Here is a 17,037-nt window from a genome sequence, read left to right on the forward strand (position 1 = left end):
AATAAAGATATATACAACCATCTTTATCATGAACTAGTAATTACAACTACATGTTGTACTTGTATAACTGTATATGTGACAAATAAAGAATTGACCATCTTTGTTTCATAAAACGAGAACACTTGTGAAAAAGGTCATCAGTAACAATTTGCTGCTCAGATTGATGGTGATCCCCTGCATTAGAATAGGTAGGTTTGGAAAATAAATGCATATGAAGAAAATGATAAGTACTACATAGCTCATCCTTAGGTTTATGCTTTATCCTTCTCCATCTTTATATTTTTATAGTTATCCTTTTGTTGTATCCTGCAGCAGCTATCTACAGCAGCTAATACCCAACACAGTGCTCCATAAGTGTTTTCTCAAGAAGTAGTTCAAGGGGCTGCATACACTGAGATAAAAACTCACAATATGACCCTTATTATTTTACTTTTAGCAGCACTTGGAAATTAGTCATTTTTGTGACTTTTATCCTAATAACAGCCTCTTCACAGTTTATTAGAAATTATAAGTAGTACCCTGTTTTTCTAGTTCATTCAGTACTCTGTAACTACTCTTTAAACAGAGCATCAAGCTGGACTGGGAATTATGAGGTAGGCAGTGAAATTTGTTAAATGTTTTTCTGAATCAGCTTCAAATCTCATTTATCCTTTTCAAGTCTGGTTTCTTACAACCATCCCAGAACATTCCAGAGCAGTTTCATCATCCTTTCTGTTCTATCCTGTGTTTTTTTTGGCCTGTGTGCTAGTGTATGTGCCTTTTATGGAGACAAGCTTGAATCTGTCTTCTCATTTTAAATTTTCGTACAGTAAGACGATCAGAAGAAATCAGAAAGTATGGTTCCCAGGTTGCACTTGCAGATAATGATGTCATCTCCATCAACAGTCATGTTTCTCATCGACACAGGTATATGGACATCTCATTGTTTTTCTACAGTTACCTTTTAATACAGCTACTTTTCTTATTTTGGCCTTTCCTACAATTCAAACATTAAAGCTATAGATTTTTTCTATGTAGGTCTTTGCATGCAAACACAGATTTGTTTTTCAGTCATGAACGGTGTACAGAAAAGTTGTATGTCATTACATTGATTCTGTAATATATAACAGTAACCGTGCATGACATGACAGCTGTAAGATTGTGCTCAGGTCTTAACCTTGTCACTTTGTCTGTGTGGTCTGAACCTTCTTTCAGTATCTGCTTTGTTTTTTCTCCATGTACTTCAATATTTACCCCACATCCCAAAGAACATGTCTGTCTAAATTTGCTCTTTTTGGCTGTAGTTGCCCCATGGTGAACTGGCACCCCATCCATTGTTGGTTCCTGCCTTACAATGCATACTTCTGCGATAGTTTACATACTCTGAGCCAAAATTGGATTAAGTGAATCAGAAAATACTGGGTGAATTTTGGAGCCTTAAAAGGAGTCCCCATACATTGACACCTCAGTGTATGAAAACTAGAGTGACAGCACTGCAATGTTAAAGCACTGATATGTGAAATCTGTTGAGAAATCGGCACTGAGCAGCCTTGCAAACAGAACACCCAAAGACAGACTAAAAGCAGGAAACCTGCCAATGTTTTTCAATGTTTTCTGAAAGCTTGCTTCCTCCCTCTGCTGGATTAAAGAAATATTGCAAATCATTGTTTCAGGAGTGCACTTGATGCTTATTGTAGACATTTCAGAGTGAGACACACTAGCTGTGGATTTTTGGTTTATTTGTGCTTCTCCTTTCAGTAATTGGTACATTAGTATATTAAATAAGCTGATTATTTTTTTCTGTTTTGGAACACAGAAAAACTACAACTTTATAGTCAACTCAGCACAGACCTAAAGTGTTGTCAATAAGATGTTAAACAATTTTGAAGTGAATGAATCATCTTCTTTAAATCAGGCATATCTACATAAAACAATGTAATATCTGAGTATATGAGGTTAAAAATGAACAAATGAATAAATAATGAAGTCCAGAAATACCACATATCAGTTGCATTGTACTTGCTTTATGAATTTTCACTTTCCTCTCTTAATTTTTAAAGGCAATATGATCTCCCACCTGAGGAAAGCCTGGTTAGTCAGGAGATGATGCTAAAACGTCAAGAGGAAGAAATGCAGAAGATGCAAGCTCAAATTGCACACAGGCAGTCAAGACTAAGCCTACATCAAGTAGACGGCCCCAGGGTTAGCATGCTGGACATCTCGAGAGACCCACTGCGTGAAGTAGTGCTTGAAACAACTCTGACCCAGCGTAAACTCAAGGTAAAAATGGCAGCACTGACTATAAAAGTGTGTTCTTTTCATTAAAATACAGATATAACAGATATTTTCTTATTGTTTTTTTGTTCTTGTTTACATTTAAACATTTAACAAAGAAAACCTTATTTTTTTCTTGAAGTATTCATTTAGCACAGCACAGACGGAGTGTGGGGTGCTTGGCATCTATTCTTTGGCCTTCTGCCTTAAATATAATTGCATGATTATTTTGATGTGTTTGTATTTTACACATTATTCTATTTATCTGTCTGTTGTAAAATTATTGTAAATAGGGATCTATTTAAAAAATAATGTCTCTGTGTTTCTGTCTGTCTGACCATCTTAGATTATGTGTCCTGCATCAGCAACTGTAGCTTGCAACTGCTTTAAACTAATCTTAGATCTCTAGGTGACCTCCCTTATTAGTCTTTTTGTATGATCACTTATCTTTTGTAGATGCCCTGCTCTAGGCAGATTTACAGCTATGCCATACTCTTTCATAACTAATTATGTAACTTCTAAAAACCACTTCTCAGGTGATGATTTAGTTGTGTCATATTAAAGGGGGGAGTACATATGTAATCAATTATTTTGTGTTTTATATTTGTAGTTAATTTAGATCACTTTGCAGAGATCTGTTTTAACTTTGACATTAGAATCATTTTCTCTTGATCTATGTCAAAAAAGGCAAATTACCGTAAATCCACTTTGATTCCATATTATATAAGAGTAAAATTTGAAAACCTCCAAGGGACAAATACTTTTTATAGGCACTGTATATGTATAAATCCTTAAACACTAAATATCTATCAATAATCATCTTGATGAGTTCATTTTTTTTTTCCTTGTCAACTGTATCCATTTTTGTCTTCTCCTTTGGTGTTGTCTTGAGACAGTCAAATATTTTGATGGTTGTTTTATATAAATATTGATCTACTTATTCTTTTTTGTTAGAATTTCTTTGGTCCTGAGTTTGTAAAAATGACCAGTGAGCCTTCTGTTACTTTGGATGTGCCAACTTCAATTTTGGTAAGACTTTTTTTAAACTTGCAGTAATTTCCAAGAAGCAGAGCTTATCAAAATGTGTATGTGTTTATTTTAGTTTAAACAAGAGAAGGGAAAGCAAAAAAAAAAACAAAAAACCTGCTGTCCTGCTGGGCCTGTCATATACAGAATTTTTCCAGTCTTTTAGGTAAAGTTGCCCTCCCTTCAAGTACAACACCAGCTCACTTCTTTTTCACCTGCCAATTTTCCTTGATCACAAGCTAATACCCTGCCTACAAACTCATTGGTCTGCTGGTAAGGGGTAGCCTTTAAACTCCACACTTGTATTGTATCAGAAATTCATCAGCCACCACAATGGCCTAGTGGAGGGTAATCTCTGAGACTGCTACTGTATATCCTTCAACCTGGCTATTCACCATTTAGCCAGAATTATAAAACAGCTCCTAAATCAACTGTCCTTTTCAAAAGATAATGTGACCCCCACTTGTGATGACCATTTTTCTGAATAGTTTACCCTTCTTTGTGGTCTTCTCTTCGCCAGTGTATTAATTCAACAGTTATTTTGGTATGACTTCCCCGCAGGTTTTTTTTTTTTTAGTTTTTTTTTGGAATGACCTCATATCCTTGATAAACTGTTTAAAGAGCACATACATGCTGATTTGTCAGTCTAATTATCTGATCTCATCCTATCTCATTTTCTAAAACCTCTTTTCCTAGTGAGATTTGTGGTGGAAGCATGCCAAGAAGAACAGACCAGAGTTCCTTGTCCCCAGCTATAGACTTCAGCTCCTCCTAGAGAATTCCCAGTTGTTTCTAAGCCAGTCAAGAGATATAATCCCTCCTGTGTGTTCTAGGTCTGACATAGGGTGAGACCCAGAGGAATGTGCATAGAGCAGCTCGAGAGGGAGCCATCTGGGTAGGCATCCTTACAGCATTCCCAAAGGGAGCAGTCTTGTGGGCTTACAACCTGCAAGGTGAAGAGTGAGGGTTAGATGCCATGGCAGTTTAGTGGCAGGCACAGGCAAGAAAGGCCAAAATGGTCTAGCCCCAAATATGTCCTTATATAAATATGTGTTATAATGCTTGTTGGAATAGAAATCAAAAAGGAAATAACAGTGATGAATATAAGATAGTCACCCAAGCATACACAAATGGTAATCAATACAACCTTGAATTTTGTGTTCAAGGTTCCCTCCCTATTGACAGAAAATTAACAGATTTTCATGGGCATCATTTATGTACAGTGTGTATATAATTTAACAAGATGTCCCAATGAGCAACTCTTTGTTGGCTTTTATGGTTGTACAGATATCTTTCCAGGACCTTTGGCTTACATTTGTACTACTGAAGGCATACATGTACCCAGCCTATTTATATCTTCTGCCTATATATATCTTCTGCCAGTTTCTGCCTACAACAACAACAACAACAACATTTATTTATATAGCACATTTTCATACAAACAGTAGCTCAAAGTGCTTTACATATTAAAGAATAGAAAAATGAAAGACACAATTATAAAACAAAATAAATCAACATTAACATCGAATAAGAGCAAGGTTCAATGGCCAGGGGGGACAGAAAAAACAAAAAAACTCCAGACGGCTGGAGAAAAAATAAAATCTGTAGGGATTCCAGACCATGAGACCGCCCAGTCCCCTCTGGGCATTCTACCTAATATAAATGAAACAGTCCTCTTTGGATTTAGGATTTTCACGGAAGGGCTTGATGATGATGATGGTCACGTAGACTTCTGCCTTTTAATCCGTCCATCATTGTTTGAGCATCATGAAGCTTTGAGTAGGTGGTGGTGGCGCAGGCCACCGGAAAAAGAAACAGAAAAGAGAGTAGGGGTCAGTACCGATTTTAGAGCCACCATGAATAGTTATTTTGAGGAGATTGAACATATAGAGTATCAGGATTAAGTTAAATTACGATTAAAATGAAGTTATAAACAGGCCATGTTAAAGTAATATGTTTTCAGCAGTGTTTTAAACTGCTCTACTGTATCAGCCTGGCGAATTCCTATTGGCAGGCTATTCCAGATTTTAGGTGCATAACAGCAGAAGGCCGCCTCACCACTTCTTTTAAGTTTTGTTCTTGGAATTCTAAGGAGACACTCATTTGAGGATCTGAGGTTATGATTTGGAATATAAGGTGTCAGACATTCCGATATATAAGATGGGGCGAGATTATTTAAGGCTTTATAAACCATAAGCAGAATTTTAAAGTCAATCCTGAATGACACAGGCAACCAGTGTAGTGACATCAAAACTGGAGAAATGTGTTCGGATTTTCTTTTCCTAGTTAGGATTCTAGCAGCTGCATTCTGCACTAGTTGCAAACGATTTATATCTTTTTTGGGTAGTCCAGAGAGGAGTGCATTACAGTAATCTAGTCGACTGAAAACAAACGCGTGAACTAATTTCTCAGCATCTTTCAGTGATATAAGCGGTCTAACTTTACTTATGTTTCTTAAGTGAAAAATGCTGTCCTAATGATCTGATTAATATGTGATTTAAAATTCAGATTACAGTCAACAATCACCCCTAAGCTTTTTACCTCCGTCTTGACTTTTAATCCTAATGTATCCAGTTTATTTCTAATAGCCTCATTGTATCCATTATTGCTGATCACTAAAATTTCAGTTTTCTCTTTATTTAACTTGAGAAAATTACTATTCATCCATTCTGAGATACTAGTCAGACATTCTGTTAGTGAATCAATAGAATCAGGGTCATCAGGAGCTATTGATAAGTACAGCTGTGTGTCATCAGCATAGCTGTGGTAGCTCACGTTGTGCCCTGAGATAATCTGATCTAACGGAAGCATGTAGATTGAGAATAACAGTGGACCCAGGATAGAGCCTTGTGGAATACCATATCGGATATCATGTGTCTTCGAGTTGTAATTCCTACAACTAACAAAAACTTTTCTCCCTGTCAGGTAGGATTCAAACCAATTTAAGACTGTGCCAGAGAGGCCCACCCATTGACTAAGGCGATTTCTAAGAATGTTGTGATCAATGGTGTCAAATGCAGCACTCAGATCTAAGAGGATGAGAACAGCCTACTCAGTCTAGTATACTGAGATCCACTCTGACAGCTGTTGAGGGTTCTTCTTCCTTTTTATAAGCCACGATAGATCAATATTGCTGTAACTGACCATCCCTGACCAACCATGTTAGGTTTTACAAGCAATACAATAACTAATAAGTAAAAGAGGAGAAATATTTTGTACACTCTTATTCTTCTGAGCTTTGCTTAACTTTGTGTTTTCTGAACCCTTTTTTCTAGTCAATTCTGTTTTGTTTGTCACCATTTGAAGAAAAGAACTTCATACCTAGTTAGTAAAGGTGGTTTGCTGACATTATAGTATATCATCAGTAATATATAAAATGTGATATTTAGTGGAATAGTTTTTCTATTATTAATTTAATACTTTATTTAAGATATTATCACTTGCCGTGTATATGTAGGAAGAACAAGTCATCATCTCTGGGGGTGGTTGTTCAAAGTGCAAGAATACAAATCCTGGCACAGCTAAGCTGAAAATAGGACACACAAACAACTGTTCAGAATAAATGAGCTATTTTGGATCATCATCTCTTTGGCAGAAATTGTTCATAAAGAAGGAATTTCTTTGTGTGCCTTCTTTGCAGAATATCTAACCCAATTTCCAAGCCAGTTGTTCACTGCATCCTTTACCTCCTCTTGTTTAGTGTTTTCTTTGTTTCAGCACTGGAAATCAGGAACAGTCTGTTGAGCTCAGCAACATCCTGTCTGTAGTTGTCTTTGCATTATCTGTGTTAATTTGAAATGATCCTTATTCTTTTGGCCTTTGTCCTTTGTCTGTGCAATGCTGCTTTGCAAAGACCTTTGTACTAGAGGTCACTGTGAAAAGTACAGATTTATGGGAGGACTGATGAGCAGAGAAGTTTTTTGTCAGACAAGTAGGTGGCCCTATTGAACATTTCAGGATTGAATGCCAAGATCCATAAGGTTATAATCAGGAAGATTTATTTTCACAGTCTCAGACCAGAGTAAACAACAACTTCACTATGCTAGAAGGGGTAGGTTACAACCCCAGCCCACCCCCATTTGACCAAAGGTTGGATTAAGCTGTTTAGAAAATGACATTTCACTCCTTATCAGTTTTTTTACGAGTCCTCAACTATTAAGAATTTCTGTTTCCCTAAAAACTTTTCCATTGATTTCTAGATTTCAAAAAGCCACCTTTCCCATTGTATTGATTATTGACTGTTTTAAAAATCTGTCCATAGAGACACTATAAAAAAATAAAGATTTATTACAAAATTGAGTAATAAGTCAAGTTGTTTAAGATAGATGTTTCTAGATACCATTGTATTATAGCTAAGCGATATGGAAAAAAATCACAATGATATCAGTCAATATCGATATATATCACAATATAAATCAAATCCCTATTTATATCAGGCTTAAATGTTCCTTTTTACTCCTAAGTGTGATGTAAAGATATCATAAGGTTGATTTTGGTTTAGACATTATTTATTTTTTGTCTGAAGATGAACATTATACAACTGTATTTCAAATAAATAAAATAGGCATATATAATATACTAATATCTTAATTCTGACCAGCCAAAGACTTTAAATGTTACAGGAGAACACAGCAAAATGTGCAAGTAAATTCATTGGTCAAATCCATATAAATAAAAGAAGTAATACAAGATAAAAAAAAGTCTTAATTCTTAAAAGTTTTACAAGTGAGCACAAAGTAAATTCTTTGGTCAGTCTCAAATAAATAAAGTAGATAAAATACCAAACTCCCTTTATTCTGTATCTTTTTGTGTGTATAAATCCAAACTGTTTTAAATGGTTGGGAAACAAACCCACAAATAAAAAAAACACATTCTGTATATATCCTCAGTACAAATTCAAGCATCTTTCAAATGTAAACAAAGGAGAACATAAATAATTTGACATTTTCATTCAGTTGTGGTCACCCTATGCTCCAAGGCAAAAAAAGAAAGGCACAAGAAATCTCCATTAATGCAGTAAAGTCTGCAAGTCTGCAATGTGCATGCTCTAAAGGATGGTACTGCTTCAGATGGTACAAAAGATTATTGGTATTATCTATCTTTTTGGAAGCATGTTTTCAACACAATGCACTGTGCATGCTACTCTGCTTGTTGTCGGATTTTAAATAGCCAAAAGACCTTCTTTTCATCAATGACTAAATCTTTTGAGCCTTGGGCTGAGTCCGTTGTGGTGTCTTCTTTGGTAATGCTGATTTTTTTGAGTTTTCATTAAATTCTCTGTTCTCATTTTTATCTCGCTCCCACTCCTGATGTAGTTTGTGCATAGCTGCAGTGGCTCAAATATTAGCATGTGTGCTGCTACTCTTATGCTCAGTGCTGTGTGCATCAACCTAACGATGTGGCTAGATTCGTTCAGCATGGTGCAGTTCTCATTATCATTGGCTTTTCATGTTGTCTGTTAAAAATGTTGTAATGAGTTCTATTAATGTTGTATTGACCAAGTCTTACATTTCTATCGATGAAAAGTTATTTCTTATAATTATCTTTATCATTTTTATCGCCCTGCCTTGCTTTCTGTATAGCTCTTTCCAGTATTCCTAAATCATTTTCTTGTTAAATGAAATGGTCACTGCAGTAGCAAAGTGGTAAATATTGTCTTAGATTTAAATACTGTGCACTATTGATATAATTTGAGAGTCTGCACATTCTGTCTCTGTGTCTACAAATTGTTTTGTGTTCATTAGAGTTGTGTGGTATACCAGTACTTTAACATAGTACCAACAGTACACCAAGGAGGCTGGAGTAAGACAGGGGGTTTTGGAGTCATTCCTTTACTTGCTTCAGAACTGTTTTGGCACCAGTACTGAGGACCAAAACCTGGTATTGATACCAAAGTCAAAATATTAGTACCAGTTCAACACTAGTGTACATATTCCTTTTTTCCTCATATCTCGTGTGTGTGTAGATTAATTTGTGAATCTGAGTCTGTATAGATGTGCTTGCTTCATTGTAAATGGAATGGGCTGGCAAGTGTAGGGTGGAGGATTTTCTATAAACAAAGAAAAGCCATAAATCACTGTTACAAATGTATCAAAAAAGCAGTCTTTAGGTTAGGTTAGATTTTATTAGATAAACTTTATTAATCCCAGGGGGAAATTCATTTATTTCGATCTTGAAGGAAAAGACATTAGTGCTCAGGTTTATATAGTTAATTTATATATCTTTCCAAACATTTCAATTTACACAAATTAAATGGTATATCCTAATGTTACACATAAGTATTTGATATAATCTAAAGGTCCCAAAATAATTAACATACATTTATCTCTAAAGAAAAGCTTCTTATTAATAATTTCTTTAAAAATAAATTCATTCAATTGTAATTATTTTATTGTTCCTTTGGTTACTTGTACAGAACACAGTAGGTACAGAATACAGGTCAAATCCAGTTATAGCGAATACCGAAATAATAAAATTTTCATAATAACAAATAGCTTCTGTTGGCCTGGACAAATGTTCATACAACATCATGTTAAACGGATTTTGTTTTAACGAAATTTAAATTTCAACATAAACATTTTTTCGACCAAAAATGGCCACTGAGGATGATAATGCGATACAAAAAGTGCTTAATGTCACACCTACACTTTCAATGATGTCTTGGGAAACTGGCAACACGCTGTCTCTTTCTTGTTAGACCTAAAGAAAGTGACTGTTTGTTGTGAAATTTCCTGTCTCAAACAGTCCTGGCGAGGCTCAATGCCACTGTAGGTGGAAAGACATCATACACATAGCTGAATTCTGAGTCAGTGCTCCACCGAGCATTCGTCTGGGTAGTTGTGTCGTGTGTGTATACGTTACTGTTCAAATTTAATGAACAAAAAAAATTGAGAAAAGGCGTCTGTTTATGCTGAAAGAAAATTAACAATCCTGGGAAAAAGCTGATTCCAGAATGAAGAAAAATGACATTGTGAAAGCATTCATAATTGCACCTTCAACACTGTCAACAATATTAAGATAAAGTTAAAGATTAGGATTTAAGACCCGAACGAAAAAAATAATACAAGCACATTTGTATTTCTATATAAAAAAAGTCATTTTCATTCTGTATTCATACCTATATTTCTAAAAAATAATTACATTTAATGTCTGATTTTCATATAAAATAGTTTTTGCAGTTTAGTTAGCTAGTTGGTTGCATGAGAGACAGTAAGGTGAGTCCAGATAGGGTGTTAAATGTTCTAAACATCTTGCAAAAAGCATGTTACGCAGTAAGAAATAGCAGAGCAGCTATACAGTTGTTCTTGTGCTGCTGCTGTTAGAGATGACAAATTGCCGGCAAACCCAGTCACAATAGTATTTGTATTTTCCTTATATTCGTTATAATATCCGTTATGACAAAACATTCTTCATAAATTCTGTTACAACAGGATTCCACCTGTATCTTGGTTACATAGGAAAGATACACCCAGCACATTTATACATTCACACAGAAAAAATATAACTTTTTCATAAGTTGAATGAAACTGTGAGTGGATGTTAAATAAAATAATTTTTATTAATAAGTAGGCTCAGTATTTTTATAATTCTTTCTGTTGTTATATTCTAATATAATGTTGTTTCTTTAATGCCAAATCTCACAAAACAACTGCAGAAATATCAAAAGCACAATGTCAGCGATATCATACTTTCTTCAACAGGCCAAGAAAGGAAAAGGGGAGGATGTTCGTCGAAAAATAAATATCCTTCTGCTAAGTGGGCAGAGGCTAGAGCTGACTTGTGATGTAAAGTCTCTGTGCAAAGATGTATTTGACATGGTGGTTGCACATATTGGTTTGGTGGAGCATCATTTGTTTGGTCTGGCTTACTTGAAAGGTATGTTGTTTTTTTTTAATTTTTTGCTCTCTTCTTTTAATAACTTGGAAAAGTAACTTTTTAAAAGGAAAAAAGCTTGGGATCTTATTGATCTTTGCCTGCATCTAACCATCCATGGTAAAACCTGCTTCAGGGTTGTGGAAGCCAGAGCCAATCCCTGGCACCACTGGACACAAGTCAGGCACCAACCCTGAATGGGATGACGGTATACTGTAGACAAGTGTTTTTCAGCCTTCATGCTGTCACGACCAATGTATTCCCATGTGTCTTTGCGAAGCACCTTGGGGTGGGGGTGGAGGTCTCCCTTGGTGAATTGAGTGGAATCAGCACAGAATGGTGGTGGTGGGATGTTTGGCTACCCCAGCTACCCCATTAATAAATTGTCACAACAGGCATTTTTAATTAGGTCCCGCTCTTTAGATTGAGCATGATTATCAGAGCAGCAACCTGACACAACAAACTCACGTGCAGTGGAAGATCAAAAGCTATCTTTTTTTCCAAAACTTAGTCAGTGTCCCCACCCATGGCAATGCTGGCTACCCCAGCTTGTGTTTGTCTGATATGCACAAGTGCAAAGTTATACAAAGCAACAAAGCAGAATGAATGTTTGTGGGTGTTTGTCTGGTATGCAAGTCCATGCTATTGAACATATCTCCACCAAATTTTGCCCAGATTCCACATTTGTACCACAGAATACTATAGGTTACAGTTCATACTGAAATTTAGTTTACAGTGTGGATGGGTGAAAACTGAGAGGTTTTTTAAAAAGCTGACTCTAACCAGGCTCTGATTAGTTCATGCCTTTTACATGGCCCTTCCCATGACCTACTATAATGAAAAATGATAGCAACTAACGACCCACTGAATGAAGCCCATGACCCAAAAGTGAGTCGCAAATGGTTGAGAAATGCTGCTGTAGACTATGTATTTGTGAGTACTTAGTTCAGTTTATTTTTATAATGCTTGAACTGACAGGGACATCGTTTATGTTGGAGCTACCGTATGAGGTGCTGAAAAGAGGAAAAAAAGCATGATGTGCATGTTGAATCTATTATACAGTTATAGCTCCGTAGTAGATCATTACCTTTTCTTTACATGGGTCTAAAACTACTTTGTCAATTCATGTTCACTTACTTGGGCCTGCCCTCTACACCAGGGTCTTCTAATCCACCAATACCCAAATTTGGTATATGCAGTGATTGCTGAACTTTTCTGATTGTGGGGAACTGTGATCCCCTTTTAAGAAAGGTGGAAAGCATAAACATTATAATTGTTTATTTTATGTAAAAGTAAAATGCATACTGGTACATTGATTTAGGATGTTTGTACTATTGTAAATATGCCTCTAACTGTAATGTTTTTTCTGTGAATATGAAAGTGGATAAAGGAGAATGGAAGAGCAGTTGACCTCTCATGAAAATAGTAATTCCATAAATAACAAAGAATGTCTGTCTCCATTACACTCCATGACACAAGGTGTATCAAAGAGGAAGCTGAACCCATTTGCGAGTAGGCTAATTGGTATGCAACTTGTGCAGTGATTTAATTGACAAAGTAAAGAGTAATAATTAGGCCATAGAAAACAACCGGGGAGCACTGGATGAGGGTGAGTCGGGCACGATGTGTCAGGAAGACACTAAGCACAGAACAGTAAGTGTAATGAGAGTGCTCAGGAGAGCAGTAGGGAGTGCAGTACAAGATCTTAAAAGTGTTGCCAAGATTGAGGAGTGAAGCATTCAAAAAAGCAACAGTGAGTTCAAGGGAATGCTCAGTAGTGCTAGTTGTGTACTCGAAAGAGTCATGATTAAAGGGTGACTGTGGACTTTACATGTGGGGGTGTCAATGTAGTGCCTAGGGCTGCTAGAGAGGGAGAAGGCAATCTCATTTGAGAGAAGCTGGATATTGAGAGTCAGCATTGGTGAGAGGTCCAAAGGGTTAGAGATTTACTGTATCCTTAAGGTGTGAGAATCATCGAGGGTTCTGAGGTTGCTGATGGATTATTATATGAATGATAAAGTTTCCGTGTGGAACACTGTTACTAATCATATATATATTGGAATTACAAATGTGTTTCCTTGGACACCTCTTTTTACTGTAGGTACAAACGCGTGTCTGTTTTCACTTCTCTTTGGATTTTACTGCTTGTGTGATTGTTTTATCTGTGAATATTTATTTATTCATTTAATTATTGTGAAGATTTTAAACTGCCTTGCCAACTTATTTATGCACATTTTGCATCTGATAAATATGCACTTTTGCACTTGTTTATACAAAGATCCTGTGGTTGTCTCCTTGCTTGCCATAGTTCATCCTCAGTTCATAAACTACAAGATGCCCAACCTGAAGTGATACCATTGCTGTTGACACTGGGCACCACAGCAAGATTACAGTTTTTTTTTCTTTTTTGTTCTCTAAATAGAATAGACACATTATTTGTCTTTCTGCTCATGTTGCCCTTCTGATGTTTAAAAATGCAGAACCTAATATGATTCCATTAACTGCCATCTGAACCAGTTTCATTGAAGCCGTAGAGCTTACATGTATAATTTGGTCAGTAATATCTCTTTTTCCAAAAATATTCCATCCTTGTAGGCTGCAGGGGCTTGCCTGTGCTGACAATAAACATAGTTAATTGCTGGAATTCATTTAGACCATCTCTCTGTAAAGTGCATGAAACAATGAAACATGTGTCATAGCTGCATAGCACTGCTCAAATCAACTTGCAAAGTCTGCAGTAAACAAATTAACAGTACACCAGTGAGAAATTTTCATTTTAACACACTATAATACACAGACACACACACAAACGCACACAATATGACTGGAGTGGATGAACAAGCATGGAAGGCTAATGTAATGTATACAGTGCAAGAGGCTAAAAAGCAAAAAGAAGCGCTGGGAAAAACATGTTGAGGTACATCCGGTTTGTCCATTATGCCTCTCTCTCTCTTGTTTATGACTTCTAATCTCTCTCATGTGTCTCCAGAAAATGAGTACTTTTTTGTTGATCCTGATTCAAAACTCTCTAAAGTGGCGCCAGAGGGGTGGAAAGACGACCCTAAGAAGAAGAAAATGGCAGTGAACTTCAACCTTTTTTTCCGAATTAAATTTTTTGCTGATGATGTCAGTTTGATACAGTAAGCTTTCTGCTTTTTTAAAATATATATAACATTCTTGTCTAAGGTGTTTCAGTCACTGAGCACAAGATAGAAGGGTCAATTCTTCCAAGGTCATGTCTATATACATTCATACTGTACCTCTAACTAGTAACTGGTAGTCTAATGTAATCAGTCAACGTGTATGTGCAGAAACTACATTATGTACAGTTCAGTCAAAACAAACACACTTAACTTAACATGGTCTGTGCTTTATGTGAACAAACTGCAAGGGGAAAAAAAACTTTAGGTAGGAAGGGACAAAAAAAAAAAAGATGTCCTTATGTGAATGACTTTAGCTGGAGGTGAAAGCTCCTGTCGTACTTTACTCAACTGTTTTTATAGTTCTGTCCAAAAACGGTTTCATAAGCTTTATGACCTTAGTCTCAGAAAGTCTTTCTCCGACTGGAATCTTTTTCTGAATAAGGAGTGGCATTGCACATGTTGTTTGTCAGCATGCCTGTGTCAATCAAACACAGGAAGCTCTTCAGTCTACTTGTGACTTTACACTGTAGGAAGATAAGTAAATAAATCAGGGTAAATAACATTCGATGTAGCTTTTATATACAGTAAGTAACGTAAATGTTTTTAATATAAAGACCATCACAAAAAATAATCACAAACAGAAATTTGCATGATACCTTGGTGAGCTTAGTATGCCTTGAAGGACATGCGTGTAGAGCAGATTCACTGGCATGCCGACCCTTGACCTCTTGCTACATCCAAACAGTGCCATCTTTCATCTTTATGCCTGGTGCAGCTGCATTGTTCTTATATGTGAGTGGATGTTTCTTGTGGGGAAGGCTTCTGTTCTCTTTCTCCAATGCAGAACCCTCATCCTCATCTGAGTTCAAAATAGCAGTGTCAGATAGGGTGGCGTGTGAACATAACAGAGAATAAAACTGAATATAATAAAAAAAAGAAATGCTAACCTGTACAAGTACCATAAAATTTACACCAACTGTTACAGACTCAAATCAAATATATGTTTTCATCATATAAGAATAGCAATAAGAGCAGCTCACAACTGAAAACAGTAATTCTGAGAAGCGGGCTGACTCGAACCCACGACTTCTTGATTATGAGTCAGCAGTTCTTACCGCTGCACCACCAAAGTAGTCGTGTCAGTGTCGTACCCTAGCCCAATTTCTTTTTCTTCAGTTATATTCTTGAACTAGCAAAATACCCACGCTTCGCAGTGGAGAAGTAGTGTGTTAAATTTATGAAAAAGAAAAGGAAACATTTTAAAAATAACGCAACATGATTGTCAGTGTTATGAGTGCTGCTTTCATCAAGGATTTGATTATCATTATTTCTTTCAATCAGGTTCGTATTTGGAGGATGTGTTGTGTTCAAGTTACATTCCGTGTTTGTCTAGTCTATCCCTGACCATCTCATCTTCGTTGTCAACCGTTGTAAAGATAACAGGTTTCATTCATCGAAATGATCACTACCCAAATCGGTACTCATGAATCTAAGATGTTTAACAGGCATTCTTGGTATTAAGTTGTGGATTTGCCTGCGAATATTTAGCGCCAGCGTGTCTATGAACGTAATTTAAACTTAAGCTTTACACCTTGCTTTGTTATTGATATGTCTGCAAAGGCTTGTTCAGCGTAAGAGGGTTGTTCCTTTCCTACTGCATCAATAAGCAGCTCATCTTCCTCTTTATCTGAGACATCACACACTGCATGCACAGGTTTACCTTTCCCAGTCCTGCAGTTCACGTGAGCCGCTCGGAGTACATGCATCGAAGGTTCTCAGCTGTGTTTGTGCTATATCGTGCGATCTTGTGATGTCTTACGGCTTTATTTAATGTTAGCTCAGACCCGGCGCTTAAAAGTTTCTCTTGCACTTTCGCTGAGTTTGTGCCAAACACTAGTCTATCACTGACCGTCTCTTCATTTGCATAAGCACAGTCCTTCACCCGCGAATATTTAGCGGCAGCGTGTCTATTGGATTGCTGCTGACGGACGGCATTATATGGGCAGGCACTCAATTACGTGGGAAGCGTGACGATGAGGGATGCAACTCCACCTCACACGGCGAACGAGCTGCAGGCTATGGCCGTATATATGTATGTAAGTAGGTTCCAGTTATGACCGTTACGCGTAGAATTTCGAAATGAAACCCTCCTAACTTTTTTAAGTACGCTATATGGAATGAGCCTGCCAAATTTCAGCCTTCTACCTACACAGGAAGTTGGAGAATTAGCGATGAGTCAGTGAGTCAGTCAGTGAGGGCTTTGCCTTTTATTAGTATAGATAAAATTACACTTGTTTTGTTATACGTGTACCTTTTGTGAGAGTGTTTATTTGATACTTGGACTTCAGTCTTTACACATTATACACTTCATGTCAAAATGTTGTTGTTAGTTCTATAACATAAAAAAAATTGTTTTAGGTATGTGTTCAACATTTCTTGTATTTCTCACATATCTTGTCATCCTAAATTTGCATAGATCATTGTAGACACGTAACACACATGGAATGCATGTGTTCCATATAACGATATATTATTTACCCTATACAACACCAGGCACCTCACACCCAGATAAACACGGCTTGGGCGGGTAGAACTTTTTGCCCTTTCTGTGGCGGTGGGGGTGGCAGATGGGATAGCAGATTGCTTGCTCCTTGTGCTGATCGACACATTTACAACATAAAACACGCTAATAGAGAGGTGCAAAGGAATTTAAGGTGGCCTGGGATTCTAGTGCTAGTGCATT

The 17,037-nt window shown here is 36.7% G+C and overlaps 1 protein-coding gene across 3 annotated transcripts in view; it reads left to right on the top strand.

Annotated features, from left to right (window-relative positions):
• Nucleotides 1-17,037, top strand: part of ptpn13 (protein tyrosine phosphatase non-receptor type 13) — a 344,308-nt gene that overhangs the window by 200,098 nt on the left and 127,173 nt on the right. For all 3 annotated transcript variants that reach the window (XM_039750815.1, XM_039750816.1, XM_039750817.1), the window contains exons 9-13: nt 810-906; nt 2,040-2,259; nt 3,208-3,282; nt 10,980-11,154; nt 14,141-14,291. In XM_039750815.1, the coding sequence (XP_039606749.1) occupies nt 810-906; nt 2,040-2,259; nt 3,208-3,282; nt 10,980-11,154; nt 14,141-14,291 (718 nt within the window). The remainder of the gene's footprint in view (nt 1-809; nt 907-2,039; nt 2,260-3,207; nt 3,283-10,979; nt 11,155-14,140; nt 14,292-17,037) is intronic.

The sequence above is a fragment of the Polypterus senegalus genome, chromosome 4, assembly GCF_016835505.1.
Source record: "Polypterus senegalus isolate Bchr_013 chromosome 4, ASM1683550v1, whole genome shotgun sequence".
Taxonomy (NCBI): Eukaryota; Metazoa; Chordata; class Cladistia; order Polypteriformes; family Polypteridae; genus Polypterus; species Polypterus senegalus.